Raw genomic sequence first — 20,875 nt, 5'->3', positions numbered from 1 at the left:
CCCCCTTTTGCAGAGTGCCACACACAGCCCCCTTTTACAGAGTGCCACACACAGCCCCCTTTTACAGAGTGCCACATGCAGCCCCCTTGTACAGATTGCCACACGCAGCCCCCCTTGTACAGATTGCCACACGCAGCCCCCCCTTGTACAAAGTGCCACACACAGCCCCCCTGTAGATAGTGCCACACAGTCCGCCCCTTGTAGATAGTCCCACACATAGGGCCCAGTGCGCCCCAGGCCACTTAGGTCCACAAGCGGAGAGCGGTAGCTTACCGCTCTCCACTCTGCCTGACGTGACTCACATTTAGCAGGTCACGTGGCGGCGGTCTGAGAGAGGTCGGTCCACTGCCGGCACTGACCTCACTCAGACTTACTCACTTGGGCGCGGCCTGCATATTTTCGGATTGAAAATATGCCCGCTGCCACCTACTCCCTCCTTTGCACAGTGCATGTTCTTTTTGGCGCATGCGCAGTGCAATGTTCCGGGAGAACGAAATCCCAAATGTTGCTTTTTTTCTGCCGGGCACTACGGATGGCAGATAGAAACACCTGCTGTTGTAGCGCTGCATGTAAAAACCAGATTCAGGTTTTTACATGTAGCGGACCTTGCGGGCCACATAAAATGAGGTGGTGGGCTGTATTCGGCACACGGGCCTTATGTTTGACATGTGTGCCCTACACAGTCTGACACCACCAATTGGCAAAGATGTTCCAAAATGTTTACTTTATGAAGAATACAAGAATTTATTGAAACAGACATGTCAGGAGAGGTGACCGGTCCCCATAGAGTAATATACTGATCTCTTAGTGAGTCACATCTGTTTACATGCCCAGGTAAGATAAGATTTACAGTCTTGGTTCATCATATCAGCATTTATTACAGGCTTTCTCTGGATTTTTTCATGTCAAGTACAAAAAACATTCAGAAATTGTCAATTCTTGGTGCAATAAGAACTATAATGAAGGTTCTTAACGATAAATGGCCTATGGGAATATTTAGAAAAACAATATGAAAATTGATTGTGGCTACATAACAGCGTATACGGTAACAAGTCTAGAAATTGCTGGAATAGTTGATATAGTGTATATATCAGTATTACCATCACAGTGATATTACAATCAGCTGATCACCTCGTGTCCGACCCCTGAAACCTACACTGACCAGCTGTTATCTCGGGGGAAAGTTGTGGCAGGGGGATGTTGTAGTACATGGCAGCCATTTATATTAATTTTGTATTAAATGGACTTGCCGGGTCCACCAGATACTTAGTGGCTATCTTCTCAGGCCAACAGAGGGGGTTTCCAAACTGGGGACCTCCGGTCTATCACGTCTATCTGCCTTTAAATGGGATATGCAAAGAAATTGTCTTAGTGGGATAAACCCATTAAATGTTACTGATAGCTTCTATTTTGTGATCTGAACCATTATTTATTATCTATAATTTACATAAAGAGGATTGTATTACATATGAAATAATAATTCTGAACATCTTTTCTTAGAACTCCATATTGTACCATTTCTCTGTTATTCCTCCGAGAAATTTATGAATAAATTGACAACTGGGTGTTACCAGTTGGGGGTGTGTCCCTAAACAGACTGACATTGTCCAATCAGTGCTGACAGAATTAGACAATGTTGGGACACACCCCTTTTGAGAAGGCAAATGGTAACAGCCAGTTGTCAATTTATTCATAAATTTCTAGCAGGAATAACAGAGGAACAACACAACACAGAGTAAGAGGAAGAAATGTTCCAGAATTGTTATTTCATGGGGAAGTCAGATATTTACTTAAATGGGAAAGTCAGCTAAATTCCAAGTTAATCATAATAGGTAAAAAAAGACACAAAGCAAAGTACACAAAAGTTAACTATTACCCACAGGACTTCTTCTGCCAGTTCCTATATTTTGTATGTATATACAGTATACTTATATATATATATATATATATATATATATATATATATATATATATATATATGTATATATATAGAGAGAGAGAGAGAGAGAGGCCGATATTTTCTACTGTCAATATAAACAAAGGTAACTTTTACATGTGTATATTTTTTTTCCAAGATCAAATGACAGTAATAACCAAGCAGTCTTTGAAGGAAAGCACATGATTAACTAAAGTACTTTGTGACTTGAAACTAGACGGCAAATATTAGTTCACTATTGATTTATCTGATGTTTGTCTGAAAAATTAAAGGGCTTTTTTTGAGATTTAATGTAAATTTCCAGCCTTGAATTGTAAAGGATCTGCCAGGCACAGCTTCTTTATCAACGCCCATAGGTAATCAGTCTGCACCTGCTTCTAGGTCTGTGAGACTGACTCCATCTTCCACCACTCAGGCTGGGAGGCTTAGGAGTGGGAGAGCCTATCACAGCCTGGCCAGACGGAGCTAGCTCCCGCCCTCTGTCTATTTATACCTGCCTTTCCTGTTCCTCCTTGCTTGTGAATCTTCTCTGTTGGTTTCCTTGCCCTGCTGCAGCTTCTTGTACTATTTGTCCCTGCTTCGTATTGACCCTGGCTTGCTGACTACTCTCCTGCTCTGCGTTTGGTACCTCGTGCTCTCCTGGTTTGACTCGGCTTGTTCACTACTATCCTGCTCTGCGTTTGGCACCTCGTACACTCCTGGTTTGACTCGGCTCGTTTACTACTCTTGTTGCTCACGGTGTTGCCGTGGGCAACTGCCCCGTTTCCCTTAGGTTCTGTGTTCCCTTGTCTGTCGTGCACTTATTGAGTGTAGGGACCGTCGCCCAGTTGTACCCTGTCGCCTAGGGCGGGTCGTTGCAAGTAGGCAGGGACTGAGTGGCGGGTAGATTAGGGCTCACTTGTCTGTTTCCCTACCCCCATCATTACATGAACATCATTTGTTTCGTTTTTTTTAGGTTCAAAATTCTGTGCTGAATAATATCATGAAATATCTTTATATGGATCACAGCTACGTTTTTCTATTACAGCACTCCAAATCCCTTTCATAGGCATAAGGTTAAATGATAAACTTGTGGCTGTCTGTGGCCACCACTAGGGGGAGCTTGCTGCAGTCTGTTTATACATTGAATTCAATAATAGAAATGCAGTTTTTTTGGTAAAAAAAGAAAGATGAATACCCTTGTATACACAGGTCACAAGTAGTTTATTAACTAATGCAACTACAGTTTAAAAAAAAACCACTGTCCTTAGCTGTAAAGAGAAGCTAACCATAGAAGAAAAACATCCATATCATATAGTGCTGCCTCCGCTGGTACAGCGGGGAAGACCTTAGATGTTGTCACCCAGTTTTCTTACATTCCTGAATATAAAATATGTGTAATTATGTAGAGATTATGTAGATGTGTATTATGTCCCAATGGTCAAGCAGGAATTCAGGAGTCTGAGAAACCAGAGAGACAACTCCACAGAAGAATTGACATAAAGGACAACTCAATAACACATCAGACGGTTATTTATTTTAGGTGAAAATACCTTTTAAGGCTTGATGAATGTTTTTCTGTTTTACAGTGAGACTCCCTCTGCTGTTTTCTGCGATGCCTCTTCCTGTCCTGAGGTCAATGATGTCCAAAGTGGTTTTGGAAAATGAGCAAGGTAAAAAGAGAGATTCCAAGAATGACCAAGAATGTGTGGTTATTTTGTCTCACAGCGGGTGAGCGTTGTGCCGTTTTGTTTATGATCGGCTTTCCATAGAGCGTAGTACGGGCCCAATAGAAAGTTTATGAGTCCGTACACCGCTCGCTCTGCTTTCCGAGGAAAACTGATCAGAAACGAAGCGGCACAACACTCACCCGAGGACTTCTGCCGTTACATTTTAGTGATGGGTGGGGGTCTCAGTGCTCAGACCCTCACCGATCAAAACTTCTGACATGTCACTATGAAAATGTAGTTACCCTTTAACCCCTTTAACAATATATGTTAAGTGCATGGTTGATTGTTTAGCCAACCCCAAAACATTTTTGACACAGCAGTTTACACTGTTGCCAGCTGGCGCCAATTGCCATGAGAAACAAAATCCTATTGAAACTTAAGGAACACTCGGGGCAAAATAGCTACAGTGTTATAGTCCGTGCAGGGCCCGATGACACAGGGCTTCTCTCTTTGGCATTCTTTTGATACGTTCACAGTTCATGCTGCAGATTTTCAGTCCGGATTTGCGGATGTCTGGTGTATTACAGTAGCAGCTAAGTGGATGAGATTTTAACAAATGTCATCCACATCCTGCTGAAAAATTCTGCACAGAATACATGCAGAAATTGATCTGTGGTACCGACTATAAATCTTCTGCCTGTCAGTTTATTCTGCGAATTCGCTGTGCATTTGTTGCAGAATTTCCCCATTGAGTTCAATGGGGACGTCAAATTCCACAACAAATGCCATTGTTTGTGGCATTTGCTGCAATTACGCTGCATATTCGCAGCAAATTCCGCAGCTTAAAAAAATAAAAAAAGCATACTCACCTCTCCTGGCATTGCCATAGCAATGCTTCCCTGGTCCTCCGGCTGCTCTGTGTATAGCCAGCCTCCTGTTATGACGTTTCATCATATGTGACTCACAGGCTGTAGGGGTCACATGTGATAAAATCACAGGGGCCACCTGTTTTCCGCAGCGGTCAGTCGGGCCGAATATCAACCAAATGAAAGCACCATTTGGTGAGAAAATTTGGACAAATTTCCCTGTGTCTTCTGGGTCGGATACGCTGCAGACTTCTCTGTTTTACAATGGAATCGAATAACGGGGAGGATGTTCTCTTTACGAAGTCATTTATAGCTGGATCGGCGACCTATAGAATACTTTTAATACATTTTCAGACCGATGAAGCAGATTTCCATTCATCCAGGATAATATCTTTCTAAAAACATAAATGTGGTGGGATGTGTAGACTTTTTGCCAGACTATGAAGAACCTACCTTGTGTGTTTCTTAGCCAACTGTCCATGGTGACTACGGGCAGCATGGTGGCTCAATGGTTAGCATTGTTTCCTTGGAACGCTGGAGTCCCGGATTAAAATCTGCATGTTGTATGTTCTCCCCGTGTTTTCGAGGATCCCCCTCAACCCCAAAACATACATATAGGGAATTTAGCTTGTGAGTCCGACTGGGGACATTTAGTAATGACAACCTCCGTACATTGCTGCAGAATATGTTGGCGCTGTACAAGCAAAATTAATGTCACAGAAATATTACAGTCCATTCACTCAGCCATAAATCTTGTTACTCTATTACAGGAGCACTGTTTGCTTGCATCGCCTGTCTGGAGAGTTTAACAGGAAGCTTGACGATTGCCGTGTATAACGGCATCTACGCAGCCACGGTGCTGTGGTTTCCGGGATTTTGCTTCCTGTTATCTGCCGTCCTGAGCTTAGTCCCATTTGGTGTGGTGTGGTAAGTGCATCCTATGTGTAGAATAGTGTCATCTATGTCTGGGAATCTCATTTCTGTGTAAAATTATTTCTTCCCCGTAATGAAATCCGTTGTAAATGATTTAATATGACATAATTAAGTTATTATAATATAATGTAATGATCTTTGCTTAGCAGAATTGACTTGTGATGGGCAGTGAGCACGAGCTGTACATTAACTTCCTTATTAAATTAGCCAAGGGAAGCTTCTACATGAATATGGGACATTATAGAGAGAATTGTGGGGATTATATAGAGAATTATGGGGATTCTAGACTTGTCGCACACTTTTAGAAAACACTGTGAATACAACTACAGAGCTGCAGTGAACATTAGCATATAAAGAAGAGAGGGGGAGTCATAGCATAGTTCAGTACGGGACCCTCATTATAGTGCCAGGTCTTGGCCCGCCAAGCGCCTGATATATTTTTCCTCCACACCCTTTCCATGACCCTTTGGCCAACCCTTCGGGATTCCTGCACAGGTTCTTGCCACCCAATAGCAAAGGGGATGGTGCCAACCAGAGATGAGCCCCCTCTCTCCAAGGGCCCCATAGCAGTCACATAGGCAGCAATTATGCACTCCGTAGTGATGTCATGAAAGTTGGTGCACTGCTGGGATTATGATACACAAGTTGGGAAATTTTCTTAAAGGGGTTATTTGGGACTTTTAAAAATGGTATAAAATAATAACCTATCCGATACTCACCACCTGAAATGGCCACTGCCGCTCCGGTACCAGAAGCTCCTGCATCGGTCACGTGCTGAGATTGGCTTTAGCGGCACATGACCGATGAATGGGACGTGACAACTGCTGGAGCTTCTGGGCCGAAGTATCAGAGACCAAGGCTGCTGTGCTGGAGTGGGGGGCACTTCAGGTGGGGAGTACCGGATAGGTTATTATTTTATACCATTCTCTTCCCTAATTAAGATTTTTATAAATCCCGGATACCCCTTTACACAGCAACTCATAAAATATTTGTATGTCTTCCTAGAAGTGATTATAGTTCTTGTACTTCCAGTGCTACATTGACATCTTGTGAGAGATCAGTGTTGAGCGGGAGGTTATAGACATTTCTCTGGTTAATATGTCGGCCATAGAGACAGATACATAACTATATATAGTAAATTATCCGGCATCCTCAGGACTGCCTAGATGCCCTATTATCAGAAATTCCGGACTATTATATGTTTCACACATACATACATACACATTCATGTACATACAAGCAGACAAGCACATATATACTTAACTATGGTCTTCTATTGTGAGATGAGGGTCCTGCGTGGCTGGCAGGGATCATGTCTGTATATTCCTATGGGCACAGGGCATACTAAATACTCTTGGGCCTGTATTTCATTGGTGCTGTCAGCAAAATCTACAGCGAAGTTCTTACTTCTTTCATTTCAGGCTTTTGCTGTGCATTGGGCATCAAGAAAGGGACCACGTTCTCCTGATTAATGAAGAATCCAGCACTGAAGCGGAATCTTGACATAATGTCTGACTCTCAAGCACTTTAGGAGAACCTCTAATTCTTTTTAGGAAGCGTGGTATGAATTAGTGTGTGACCGCTCATTGCACATCTTCAAATTTAGTTTTGCATAGTGGTTTTTCAGGAAGAATGCTCATCAAAACTTGATATAAAAATTGATGGTAATTGTATATACAGTATAGATTCTAATGACCAGGTGAATGACCAGAAGCCATAAGAGCAGATAATAATAATAATAGTATTTATATAGTGTCAACATATTCCGCAGCACTTTACAATTTAGAGGGAACATGTACAGATAATATCAGACATTACATAGTGACAAAAGTAACAATTCAAACAAGAGGAGTGAGGACCCTGGTCACAAGAGCTTACAATCTATGAGGAAATAAGGGAGACACAAAGTGTAACAGTGTTTGTTCTGTACAATAGTCCGGCCATTTTTATACACATGGGGTGGTACACATAAAGCTGCATGAGCCGGTCACCAGCCAGTATCCGTGTATGACGGACATGAAATGCATTAGGGTGCAAGGAGTGTGGGGATACAGCTGAATGTGGGGGTCAGGTTCTGATGGGGGGAGGGGAGTCGGATTAGGGAATGTTATAGGCCTGTCTAAAAAGATGTGTTTTCAGGGCACGTCTACAACTCTGAATGTTGGGAATTAACCTGATTGTTTGGGGTAGTTCTCTCCAGAGGACTGGTGCAGCACGAGAAAAATCTTGGATATGGGAGTGGGAGGTTCGGATTATGGAGGATGTTAATCTAAGTTCGTTGGCAGAACGTAGAGCTCGAGTAGGCTGGTAGACAGAGATGAGTGAGGAGATGTAAGATGATGTTAGAGACATCTGACAGATAATCACTAGTGTTTTGTATTAGAGCGGGTTATATAATTGGGTGTCATCAGCGTAGAGATGGTGAAAGTTTGTGTAATAGGGGCTGTGTAGAGAGAAACTAAGAGAGAAGCTAGAATAGAACCTTGAGGAACCCCGATAGCAAGAAGGAGAGGAGAAGAAGTAGAACCAGCAAATGACACACTGAACGAGTGGTCAGAGAGATAGGAGGAAAACCAAGAGAGAGCCGCGTCCTTAAGGCCAATAGAGTGGAGTATACGGAATAGGAGTTGGTGGTCTACAGTGTCAAGGGCTGCAGAGAGATCCAGAAGAATCAATGGAGAGTAGTTTCCATTAGATTTAGCCCTCAGGAGATCATTTGAGACTTTAGTAAAGGCAGTGTCTGTAGAGTGCGGAAACCAAAATGTAAGGGGTAGAGAAGAGTTATCAGAGAGACAGCCTGGGACTGAACACGACGATTCCAGGCACACTGCCATTCTTCAGAGCAGTACTGAAAGTCTTCATGTGAGGGGTTTTTCAGAGCCCTCGTCGTGGCTGACTGGACGTTTTCATAGATGGGTGAGGATGTTGATGGTCGCACTGAACGCTGTTCATTCTCAACGGCTTCCCTTCCATTCTTTAAGGCCTTGTGCCATCTGAAAACTTGGGTTGACGACAAAGCAGCTTCCCAAATTAGGTCTTCAGCATCTCTAAGGTTTCTGAAGCTGTTTTTCCAAGTTTCACGCAAAAGGTAATTCCGTAATGCGTCTCGATGCTCCTCTGCATTTTCATCCGTGACGAGAGGGAAAAACAAGGGTGCACTTTTGTAACGTACCGCCGCATCGAAAGGTTCGTGCTCAACTGAGGATGGTCCGGCCGTACACTTGAGATGAACCCACAACAACCTCCATCCCCACTTTCCCCACGCAGTCCCTGTGGTGAACGTAAAAAATTATTCTCATAACTTTTGGGACGCACCTCGTATGTTTACATCAGTAGTTGAAGCAATTCACTGCCACATTTAGCATGATTCCCCACTAAATATAGCAGTAGCTGCGTGCTTTACACCTCTCTAGACGACTCTTGGCATTGGCATGGTAATCCTGGGTTTGCTTTTGATTGCTCGACCATGGAAAACCAATTCATGAAGCTTCTAACAAATCTTCCAGAGGCGGCTTGTATCACAACAGTGAGTGTTGTATCCATTGGTTGCTATTGGAAACAGACAACAGCTTATTGACAGACACACCCCTAACAGCTAAATTGAGCTTAGCTCCTATAAAAACGACCCATAATGCTAATCACTAGAGCAAGTTCTATTCAGACATTTAGGCAGTTAAGAATGCTGGGACATTTCAGCTCTGAAGCCCATAGATTTGGTTTATAATACAGAACAAGATAAATAATGCAAAACATATTTTAAGAAGTTGTTTTTTTAGTAAGTTTTTATGTAAAGTTAGACTATACAATAGTTCAAAGCAATTTATATGTAAATTAAGCTTAATTAATTGTCCTATGCATTTTTCTAATATACTGTTTTTCATATCATCATAAAGTTCTCTGCTTGCTGTTAGTGAATGGGAACATCCAGAAGCTGAAAATCCATATGGACATATTATTTTTTCATAGATAAGAAGAGCTTGCTACTTTTTCATCCAGACTAGACAATCCATGGAGATAAACAACTTTAGCTTCAGGATGATACATTTTCCCTGCACTGATACAGTGTAACAAATATCAAGACCAGGAGAGAGATTAGTGCTGCTGGGGTATTTAGCTCACATGGGATTGCCTAAACTGGTTACAATTGTAGTAAACTCCATAAACTAAATAGGAATGTTCCATTCACTGAGAGCAAACAGAAATCTTGAAAATAGTGAGTAATTCAAACGCAATATATATTATTTAAGATCCAGGATTTTTTTTTTTTTTATGGTAGTAACAACGTTGTTTCCGCATGAGCACATCAGATTCTTGATTTATTAAGTTTTACATTGTAATGATATAGTCTGGATTACCGGGACAGTTTACAGTACATGACGTAATCTACATAGTTATAATGTGGTTAGCACTGGATTACTTGATTGAAGTTGAAGGGGTTGTCACCGGACAGACATTGGAGTAGCACTAGAATATACCATCATTCTCAGATCGACGGGGGTCTGACCTTTGTGACCTCTGCCAATCACTGGAACAAAGTGGCAGCGGCGCTAGGAAAGTGATGTGCCGCTTCTTCTAGCCACTTTAGCAACATGCGAAGTCCTTTAAGATATGGGATAGTAATGATATTTATTGCCAAAGATTTGTAACACTTTTTATATACAGATGTATATTTTCTTTTAGTACAAATGTATTTTATCTATGAATATTGAGGGGTAAATCTGTATTTATTAGGACAGAAAAGGACTTAATTATGTGTACAATATAACAGTGTAAAATAGAATTAAAAATCAGCCAGCAGGGAGTCGTAATTAACATATGTAAATAAAAATATTCTCATTAAATGACGAGATTTATATGTGTCTGTTTTACTTTACTATTCAGGGAAGAAGATGTAGAGAAGAATATTTTATGAATGCTAAGGAGAGTGTATGCCATGTAGGATTTAAAATTGTGATTATTGATTAAAAAAAAACTATTTTTTTTTTACCTCATGTTTTCTGTATTCCCCCATTTTTTAAGGCTGTGTTTACATCGGTGATGGAAAATCCGTTGGAGATTCCATCATATGTGACGAGAAAAGTTCTGAAAAATAACTAACCCCATGATAAGTCATCGGGGTCCCTCCAGCGCCGCTGTACGTGTTGTTCAAGTTAATAATGGAAACCACAATGCAAATGTGAACATAGCCTAACCAACACTTTGAGAGTATTAGAGTATTATGGCGGTGGGATAATAAATCTTTCCCCATCTGCTACATCACTAAAAGTAGCCAGTTCATAGGACCTGTTTCAGCAAATAGCTCTCCTCCAGAAGGACAAAAATTGTCTCCCTAGGGCCACCTATAGCTTGTTACCCTGTAAGCCATTGTCCAACCCTTTAGGCCAGGTCTACACCTAGACTTTTTGTAGCGCTACTGATTGATTTTAACTATTGAGTTACAGCTGAAGTCCAAATTAATATATTGCGTTACATGCAATCTTGTGGACTGCAGCTGTCACTCAACAGTTGATCAATCACAAGCAATACAACAAGTCTAGGTGTAGCCCTGGCCTTAAAATGCCTTGAAACATGACTGGGATTATTAGCCAAACCAGAGACACTCATCTGTAGATAGCACTGTTTCAGACTTGTTGCTCCTCATCAGCCAGCAAGAACTTCCTGTGATTTTAAGCAGTGATACAACGGTTTTTATTACAACAGCCAGTTTATACTAAATCTGTCTCAGAGACTACGTAGAGACATAGCTCCCAACCGTCCCAGATCAGACGGGACAGTCCCGGTTTCTCACCGCTGTCCCGGGGCGGTCTGCAAAATGTCCCGCTGGGCGCTGCAGCTGTATCAAAACAGCTGATCGCTGCTGACAGGCGCCCTGCATGCCAGACAACTGCAGCAGCGATCAGAAGAAGGCAGGAGTCTTGCGGCGGTGTTCTCACTGGGATCGATGCCGGCATGGGAGTGGACCAGTCCAGTCACCTGACCTCACTGGTCAGGTGACTGGACTGGTCCACTCCCGGGTCGGCATCGACACCAGTGAGAACGCCGCTGCATGACTCCTGCCTTCTGACGGTGCATGACGTCAAAGCGGAGCGGAGAGTGGCAGCAGTAGGCTACCTCTACCACTCTCCGCTCTGGCGGCATTGTTGCACAAAGTATAAGGGGGTTGTGTTGCGCTAACTACAGGGGGGCTGTGTGTGGCGCTATGTACATGGGGGCTCTGTGTGGCGCTATGTACATGGGGGCTGTGTGTAGCGTCATCTATAGGGGGACTGTGTGTAGCGCCATCGACTGGGGGGCTGTGTCTAGCGCCATCTACTGGGGGGCTGTGTCTGGCGCCATCTACAGGGGGGCTCTGGTGGATGATTTTTCCATTAACCGGTAGCAGAGTTACACAACTGGAAAAAAAAATCCCCCTCATGTAACTCTGCTACCTGTCAATTGAAAAGTAATCTACCACCGGGTCTCCCTCTTGACTTTCATTGTTCTCAGCCTGTTGGTTTGTCCTGCAGCTGCTGCCGTGATGAGCAAATGTTCTACCCAAGTTAGGAAAAGTACATAAAGACGATATAACCTGATCCATAATATCTGTGATATCCAAACAGTCTAGAGATCCGCAGTGAGAATGTGCGCTTGGCATTTGCAGAAGGATCTGGCCGTGATTTAATGTGTTTATGTGGGATATTGGGCGTGGTTAGGGACGTGGCTTAACCTCTTAATGACCGGGCATGTTTGTACCTTAATGACCAAGCCAGATTTGTCAAATCTGGTATGTCTGACTTTATCAGAGAATAACTCTGTGAAAGTTTTGAATATCCAAGTAATTCTGACATTGTTTTCTCGTCACATGTTGTACTTTATTTTAGTGGTAAAAGTAGACTGATACGATTTGTGGAAATTAATAAAAAAATAGAAAAATGGAAGAAATTTTGTAAAAATTACCATTTTCCCCTATTTTTAACTGCAATATGTCACATATGTACACACATACTGTACAATTTTTTTAATTAAATATATATTTCTATCTCTTTACTCTATTTTGGCAGCACTTTTGAAAAAATAAAATAAATTTTCAGCAATTTAGAGGACTTACAAATTGAATAATAATTTTATAAATTTTGAAGTACATTTTGTTTTCCTGCACCAAGCCAGGTTTTCAGAGGCTCATAGGTCTCAGAGTGATGGAAACCCCCACAAATGACCCCATTTAGAAAACTAGACCCCTTAAGGTATTTACCTAGGGGTATAGTAAGTATTTTGACGCCACAGTTTTTTGATAAATTGAATACATAACAGGTGAAAAAAAAAAAAATATTCACTTTTTTCATAAAAGTATCAGTTTGAAGACCAATTTCTTTGTAAAGCGAACATGAAAATGAAGAAACACACCCCAAAATCTATCACCCTCTTTCTCCTGTTTTCAAAAATACCCACATTGTGGCCCTAATGCGTTGTTTGGACACACAGCAGGGCCCCAAAGGAAGGGAGCACCCGAAGGCTTTCAGGACTCATATTGTTTGAAAATGTTAGGCCCCACTGTATATTTGGAGAAGCTTTGAGCTGCCAGAACGATAGAAACTCCCCATAAACGACCCCATTTCGAAAACTAGACCCCTTAAGGTATTTATCTAGGGGTATAGTTAGCATTTTGACCACACAGGTTTTTCGCTAAATATATTGGAATTAGGCTGTAAAAATTAAAATGTACTTTTTTTCTGAAACAACATAGAAATTTTTATTATTTACAAGCAATAACGAAGAAAATGCACCCCAACATTTGTAAAGCAATGTCTCCCGATTACGACAATACCCCATATGTGGTAATAAACTGCTGTTTGGACCCACAGCAGGGCTCAGAAGGGAAGGAGCGCCATTTGGATTTATGATTTTGCTGGAATGGTTTTCGGTGCCATGTCGCATTTGCAATGCACTGGAGGGACCAAAACAGTGGAAACCCATCAAAAGTTACACCATTTTGGAAAAACCTTCAAGGAATTTTTCTAGGGGTATAGTGAGCATTTACACCCCACGGGTCTTTTGCAGAGTTTATTAGAATTAGGGCGCGAAAATTAATATCAAAATTTTTTCCACTAAAATGTTGCATTTTCTCATTTTCACAAGGGATAAAGGAGAAAAAAACAACCATTTTTTATAAAGCAATTTCTCCCGAGTACGGAAATACCCCACATGTGATCATACATTTTTTCATTAGAAATGAATTAACCCTTTCAGGACTGATCCATTTTTTGCTTTCATATTTTAGATTTTCACTCCCCGCTTTCCAAGAGCCATAACTTTTTTATTTTTCCATCAATAGAGTGGTGTGAGGGCTTATTTCTTGCGGGAGGAGCTGCAGTTTTTATTGGTACCATTTTTTGGTACATAAAAAGTGATTCAAAAGTTGTATTACATTTTTGTTTTTTAGAGCGAAGGTGACAAAAAAAACAAAAAAACTGCGATTTTGGCCGTTTCAATTACTACATTTTTTTAAGGTGTGCACTGCGCAAATTAAATAATGGTATATTGTAATAGTTCGGACTTTTACGGACGTAGCTATACCAATTTTGTTAATTTTTTTACATTACTTAAGAAGAAAAATGCGAAAAGGTGTTTTGTTTTTTTAACATTAAAAAAAAAAATTCTCACTACTAATAACTATAATTCTTCTACACATTTTATTAATCAATCCCCTTAGGGGACTTGATCCAGCGATCATTGGATCACTGGTACAATATACTGCAATACTAATGTATTGCAATATATTGTTATTCTTACAGGCTTCTGTAACAGAGCGATCGCTGTACCTGTCCGTTAGTACCGAGGGGGCCTGCTGTAATACACAGCCGACACCCGCAGCTTATGGAGCGGGCTCAGCACGTGAGCCGGCTCCATACATCAACCGCCGCACCATGACGGGCAATTAAGTCATAGTGCGCAAAGGGGTTAATGCGCAGCGGATGGTTCAAAGTGAAAATTGCAATTTTCCACCGATACGCCATTTTAGTGCATAATATGTTGTGCCCAGTTTGTGCCACAGAAGACAAATACCTCATAAAACGCTAAGCGGGTTCTCTCAGGTATGGTGACGCCATATGTGTGGGCGCAAACTGCTGCTTGGGCACGCTGCAGACCTCAGAAGGGAGGGAGCGCCATTTTGCTTTTGGAGCGCAGATTTAGCTTGGTAGTTTTTCTGTTTTGGGTTTCGCTGGTATTTCAGTTTATAATGTGGGGGTATGTGTAATCTGTGCGGAGAACATCAGGGCATAATAAGAGGGTATAATAATGGGGTCAATAAATAATAGTTAATAGATATGTGCCCGGTGTCGCACTGATAAATGGTGCCCGATCTTATCCGCTTTTGGACACTCTGCACATTTTGCATCGTTATATTCTGAAAGCCAGAACTTTTTTATTTTTTCACCACCGGAGCCCTGTGAGGGCTTATTTGTTGCGGGACAATCTGTCGTTTTCATTGGTACCATTTTGGGGTACATGCGATTTTTTTTGATCACTTTTTATTCCATTTTTTTGCAATCCTGAGCAAAAAACCGGAATTCTGACTCATTTTTTAGGTTTTTTTTTTGCGGCGCTCACCGTACGCTATAAATGACATTTTTACTTTATTCTGCGGGTTGGTACGGTTACGGCGATACCATATGTATATAGGTTTGGTCCTTTTTTTTAGCGTTTGCACAATAAAATGACTTATTTATAAAAAAATAAATTTCTGTGTCACCATATTCTGAGAGCCATAATTTTTTAGTCAAAAAAACTGTGTAAGGGCTTGTTTTTTACGGGACGGATAGAAGTTTTTATTGGTACTATTTTCGGGTACATGTGACTTTTTGATCACTTTTTATTCTTTATTTAGGGAGCGGTGGTGACCAAAAAAATTGTGACTCTGTCATAGTTTTTTTTTGGGGTGTTCAACGTGTGGGAAAAAATAACATTACAGTTTTATAGTTGGGGTCGTTACGAACGCGGTGATACAAAATATGTGTACTTTTTTAACGTGTTCATTTTTTTCTATAATAAAAGTCTTATTATAGGGAAAAAAAGCATTTAGTGTTTATAGAACTTATAACTTTTATTTTTACACTTTTTTTGAACCATTTTTATTACTTTTTTTAACTTTTTTTACTTGTCCCACTAGGGGACACTTAGTCTTGCAGCTTTGATCGCTGCTGGAGTACATTACACTACACACGTAGTATAATGTACTCTGTCATTGTGACGTGACTGTCACACTGACAGGAAGCAGAGGAGGAACGGCCGGAGGCTGTTCCTCCGAGGCTTCCGTACATGGCAACCCGGAGGTCATTATCTGACCTACGATTGCTGTGACAAGCATCGGTAGCCCCCACGATCACTTCGTGGGGGCTGCCGATGTGCTTCAAACCATTTAAATACGGCGACTGCAATCAGTCGCCGCACTTAAGGGGTTAACTGCCGAAAGCAGCGGTGATGGTCCGCTGACCGGCGAGACTGATGTCTCAGCTGTCTAGGACAGCTGTCAGCGCGCGTCTGTCACTCTGTGTTTACACAGAGTGACAGTTTGAAATGCGGACGAAAATGAACGTCATGGTGCGGGAACTAGCAGCCGACCAGGACGTTCATTTTCGTCCTTGGTCGTGAAAGGGTTAAAAATGTCCCTCTTTTCCAAATTCAAAAGTTGGGAGGTATGCGTAAACCTGTCATGTTTCTTTATTTTTTTTTAAACTATATCCTTCTTATTATTCCCCACCTCCTCCCAATTTGACAATGTTTTATTGCCACCCTCCCAAGTCCGCTATGGCTCCCACTCCATTTGGTGCGTTATATGCGAATTTTGAATAAAAGGTACAGAGACCTCATTTCTACTCAATAGGCATTATCTGCTGCATCGCTGTGAGGCTGTGCAATCAGAGCAGACAACCTCAAAGCGATGCAGAAAACCTGCGAGACTGTCCCCAGTGGCGTAACTACCGCTATAGCAGCCGTAGCGGCTACTACAGGGCAGGCAGCATGAGGGAGCACGTGGACGGCACGGGCCCCCCTCGGCCGTCGGCTCCGCTAGAAGCTGCTACAGCGCGACGCCACTGAAGGGGTTGTTCCTACAAAAGACATGCATCCCCTATCCACAGGATAGGGGATACATGTGTGATCGCTGGGACGCCCAGCGATAAGGAGAACAGGGGACCGAAAGTCCACCGAAGTTCTCCATGACAAACCTCGGACTTCCGGGGTCTGTCTGCAGCTCCATAGAAATGACTTGCGCACCGGTCGCACATGCGTGATCAGTGCTCCCTTCATTTTAATTGAACTGCGCAGACTCCGGAAGTCTAAGGTTTGTCATGGAAAACTTTGGGGGACTTCCGGTCCCCCGTTCTCCTTATCGCTACAGGTGGGGGGGGGGGGGGGGTCTGTATAGCGTTATCTACAGGGGAGGGTTGTATGGCGTTATCTACAGGGGGGATTTGGGGCTGTAAAACGTTATGTACAGGGGGGTTGTTGGGCGTTATCTACAGGGGGCTGTGTATGGTGCTATCTATAGGGGGCGCTGTGTTGTGGAATCTATAGGGAGACACTATCTACAAAGGGGGGGGGGGTTGTGTGACACCCAGCAGAGGGGGGGCCCCAGTCAAAAGTTTGCCATGGCGCCCAGTCTTTCCTAGTTACGCCCCTGACCGTCCCCTCTGATTTTACAGCGTCACAGCGAAACACGAGGCAACGCTTACAAAGGAGAGATGAAGTCTCCTCCTCTCTGTACCTATACTCAAAATTAGCATATTAGGCGCCAAACAGTGGGGGCCGTAGCGGGACACAAGAGGAGGGGGGGGGCAGTAAAAACTTTTTTAAAGGGCTGGAATCAGGAGGAAGTGGTGAATAAGTGGAGGAATGTGGTGTTAAAAAAAATTGTATATTTACACAAATGTTTTCACAAATCTTACCCAAAAATAAATATGCAAATCTACCTCAAAATGCCCCCTATAAAAGCTAGAACACTTCTTCCCCAGGAAGGACATTACACAACTCTGAGTCCTGGAATGACAAGGAGGTGTTAAAAAAAAAATAAAATTGGTCAAAGTTGGCCCTTTTTAAAAAAAAGTCTTAAAAAATGTTGTTCTGAATGGAAGAAACAAATCCAATTAGAAACAAGTTGTCCCAATAAATACTTTGTCATAAGTTCCTGATCTCGGCGGCGCTTCTCTCTAGAGATTTTGATCCTCTTTGCTATTATTTCTACAATTCTCAATCGCATGACTGCGTAATCGCCACAACATTGCCGTGCCAAACACTGTATAACATGTAAGAAGCCTGTATAATAATACCAATATCTGCCAGTTATACTTTTTATGTAATCTATTGTAACACTTTGCCAATCTACTTCTTGCCTTTGAAAAATGAAATTACGCTGCATAAAACAATTTTCTATCCGAATACATTTCCAGTGCGATGAAAGAAAACGGCTTACTACGAGCTTGATTCATTGCCAGCCTTTTCCCTGAATAATCAGTGAGAAGTCCGTCCTGCCCCCGTACAATTATCTGCGGTCTCCAGCCAGCTCACACAGCAGCTGCAGTAGTGACAAAGCAGTTTCTGAGACCGAAAATTGAGACCTGGCATTAAATAAACTGCAGAATCGTGAGCTCCAGAACCAAAATCTGCAGAGTAGATAGAGATCTCTTCTCCTGGGAGCGGAGGGATGACTTGCAGTAAACTAAAGCAATGATCTGCCTTGTCCTCATATGACTTTTACCAATATCGGCCAGCTCCGCATTTATTCTGAACCAACACGATGCCAGCAATTCTAGTTAAATATATACACCGACCAGCCACATTAAAACTACTGACAGGTGACGTGAATAACATTGATTATCCGGTTGCACCGGCACCTGTCAAGGGATGGGATATATTAGGGAGTACAGTCAGTTCCTGAAGTTGAGGTGTAGGAAGCACGAAAAATGGGCAAGTGTAAGGATCTGAGCGACTCTGACAAGGCCCAAATTGTGATGGCTAGACAACTGGGTCAGATCATCTCCAAAACAGTCTTATAAGGTGTTCCTAGTATGCAGTGGTTAGTACCTACTAAGAGTGGTCCAAGGAAGGGCAACAAGGTCATGGGCACCCAAGGCTCATTGATGCACATGGAGAGCAAATGCAACAGAAAAGCTACTGTAGCAGATTGCTAAAAATGTTAATGCTCGATATGATGGAAAAGTGTCAGAACACACAGTGCATCACAGCTTGCTGCATTTAGGGATGTATAGCCGCAGACCGGTCAGCGTGCCCATGCTGACCCTCGCCTGCCGTTGAAAGCGCCTACAGTGGGCATCAAAACTGGGTCATGGAACAATAGAAGTAGGTGGCCTGGTCTGATGAATCACATTTTCATTCACATCAAGTAGACAGCCGGGTGCATGAGCAGAGTTTACCTAGGTGTGATGCTCTGCTGGGAAACCTTGGGTCCTGGCATTCATTGCAGACCCTTCATGGCAACGATATCCCCCTCCCCCCAACGGCAGTGGTGTCTTTCAGCAAGATAATGCCCCCTACCACTCTGCAAAATTGTTCAGGAATGGTTTGAGGAGCATGACAAAAATCTCAGGGTGTTTAGCTGGCCTCCAAATTCCCCAGATCTCCATCGGATAAAGCATGTGTGGGATGTGCTGGAAAAACAAGTACGATCCCTGGAGACCGCACCTCACAACTTATAAAAGTTAAGGGATCTGCTGCAAACAACTTGGGATAACGCAGAACAGGTCTTTTAAAGTCCATAACTTGCCTATCCACGTTTTGGGGGCACAAGGGGGAACTACACAATATTAGGCAGGTGGTTTTAATGTTATGGCTGATCGGTGTATTGCAAAATATTCTTCTGCTATGTTCACACTTGCGTTAGGCTCTGTTCGAATCTGCATTGGCAACTTCTGTGGAAGATTCCGTCACATTTCACAAGAAAAACAGCGCAGCATGCGGCACTATTTTTTTTCCGGTTTTCACGGAACCCTTAAGTCTATGATGGATCTGTGAAATCGGGTCCCGCACAAATGCAAATCCAGTTTGTGTGAATAAGCACCTTATTTTTTTCTGTCAGGTTTCAGTTGCTTTTTGAAGGTCAGAATAGATGACGGACCCATTATAACACAATGGGAGTTAAAAAAAACAAAACAAGGAATCATGACGGTTCCATCATGTATCCTGTAAAAATGGAAAACACAATGCTAGTGTGAGCAGAGCCTAAGAAAGACTGTCTAGCAAAAGAGCTGAAATACCAGAGACACTCCATGGGCAAGAATGGCGCGGTTTCTGGAAAAAATAGCAGAAAAACCTCTTATTACCTCTTAATAGTTTAAAGTCTTTAAGAATTTTTTCCCCATTCCATAATTGGAGGTATAAACAAGCACAAAAGGTGAAAGAAAAGGAATCATCGCATATGGACGAAAAAAATAGTGTTTTTTCCGGCAATTTCAACTGCAATTAAATCTGAATATTCACTTAAAGAGGCTCTGTCACCAGATTTTGCAACCCCTATCTGCTATTGCAGCAGATCGGCGCTGCAATGTAGATTACAGTAACGTTTTTATTTTTAAAAAACAAGCATTTTTGGCCAAGTTATGACCATTTTTGTAGTTATGCAAATGAGGCTTGCAAGAGTACAACTGGGCGTGTATTATGTGCGTACATCGGGGCGTTTTTACTTCTTTTACTAGCTGGGCGTTAGGAATGGGAGTGTATGATGCTGACGAATCCGCATCATCCACTTCTGTTCGTTAACACCCAGCTTCTGGCAGCGCAGACACACAGCGTGTTCTCGAGAGATCACGCTGTGACGTCACTCACTTCCTGCCCCAGGTCCTGCATCGTGTCGGGCACATCGGCACCAGAGGCTACAGTTGATTCTGCAGCAGCATCAGCGTTTGCAGGTAAGTAGCTACATCGACTTACCTGCAAACGCCGATGCTGCTGCAGAATTAAATGTAGCCTCTGGTGCCGATGTGTCCTCGCTCGTCCGACACGATGCAGGACCTGGGGCAGGAAGTGAGTGACGACACAGCGTGATCTCTCGAGAACACGCTGTGTCTGCACTGCCAGAAGCTGGGCGTTCTGAAGAGAAGTGGATGATACTTCTATACACAACGCCCAGCTAGTAAAAGAAGTAAACACGCCCAGATGTTACACACATAATACACGCCCACTTGGACTTTTACTTTTAAACACGCCCACTTGGACTTTTGCAAGCCTCATTTGCATAAATACGAAAATGGTCATAACTTGGCCAAAAATGCTTGTTTTTTAAAAATAAAAACGTTACTGTAATCTACATTGCAGCGCCGATCTGCTGCAATAGCAGATAGGGGTTGCAAAATCTGGTGACAGAGCCTCTTTAATATAATGAGAGAGAGATTTTTTTAAGCATTTTTTACTTTTTGTTATTATGTTAGCACTTTAAACAATGGCTAAATATTACCGTGAAATGGACAGGTTATTATACAGCTGAAAAGAAAACATTTCAG

At 42.4% G+C, this 20,875-nt stretch overlaps 1 protein-coding gene across 1 annotated transcript in view; it reads left to right on the top strand.

Moving 5' to 3' along the window:
* Nucleotides 1-10,229, top strand: part of SLC46A3 (solute carrier family 46 member 3) — a 37,905-nt gene extending 27,676 nt beyond the window's left edge. Inside the window, exons 4-6 of the mRNA XM_075851677.1 lie at nt 3,505-3,588; nt 5,222-5,378; nt 6,806-10,229. Of these exons, the coding sequence (XP_075707792.1) occupies nt 3,505-3,588; nt 5,222-5,378; nt 6,806-6,887 (323 nt within the window). The 3' untranslated portion in view covers nt 6,888-10,229. The remainder of the gene's footprint in view (nt 1-3,504; nt 3,589-5,221; nt 5,379-6,805) is intronic.
* The last annotated feature ends 10,646 nt before the right edge of the window (nt 10,230-20,875 follow it).

This window comes from Rhinoderma darwinii, chromosome 2 (assembly GCF_050947455.1).
Source record: "Rhinoderma darwinii isolate aRhiDar2 chromosome 2, aRhiDar2.hap1, whole genome shotgun sequence".
NCBI lineage: Eukaryota > Metazoa > Chordata > Amphibia > Anura > Rhinodermatidae > Rhinoderma > Rhinoderma darwinii.
This window is presented reverse-complemented; position numbering and strand designations above follow the sequence as displayed.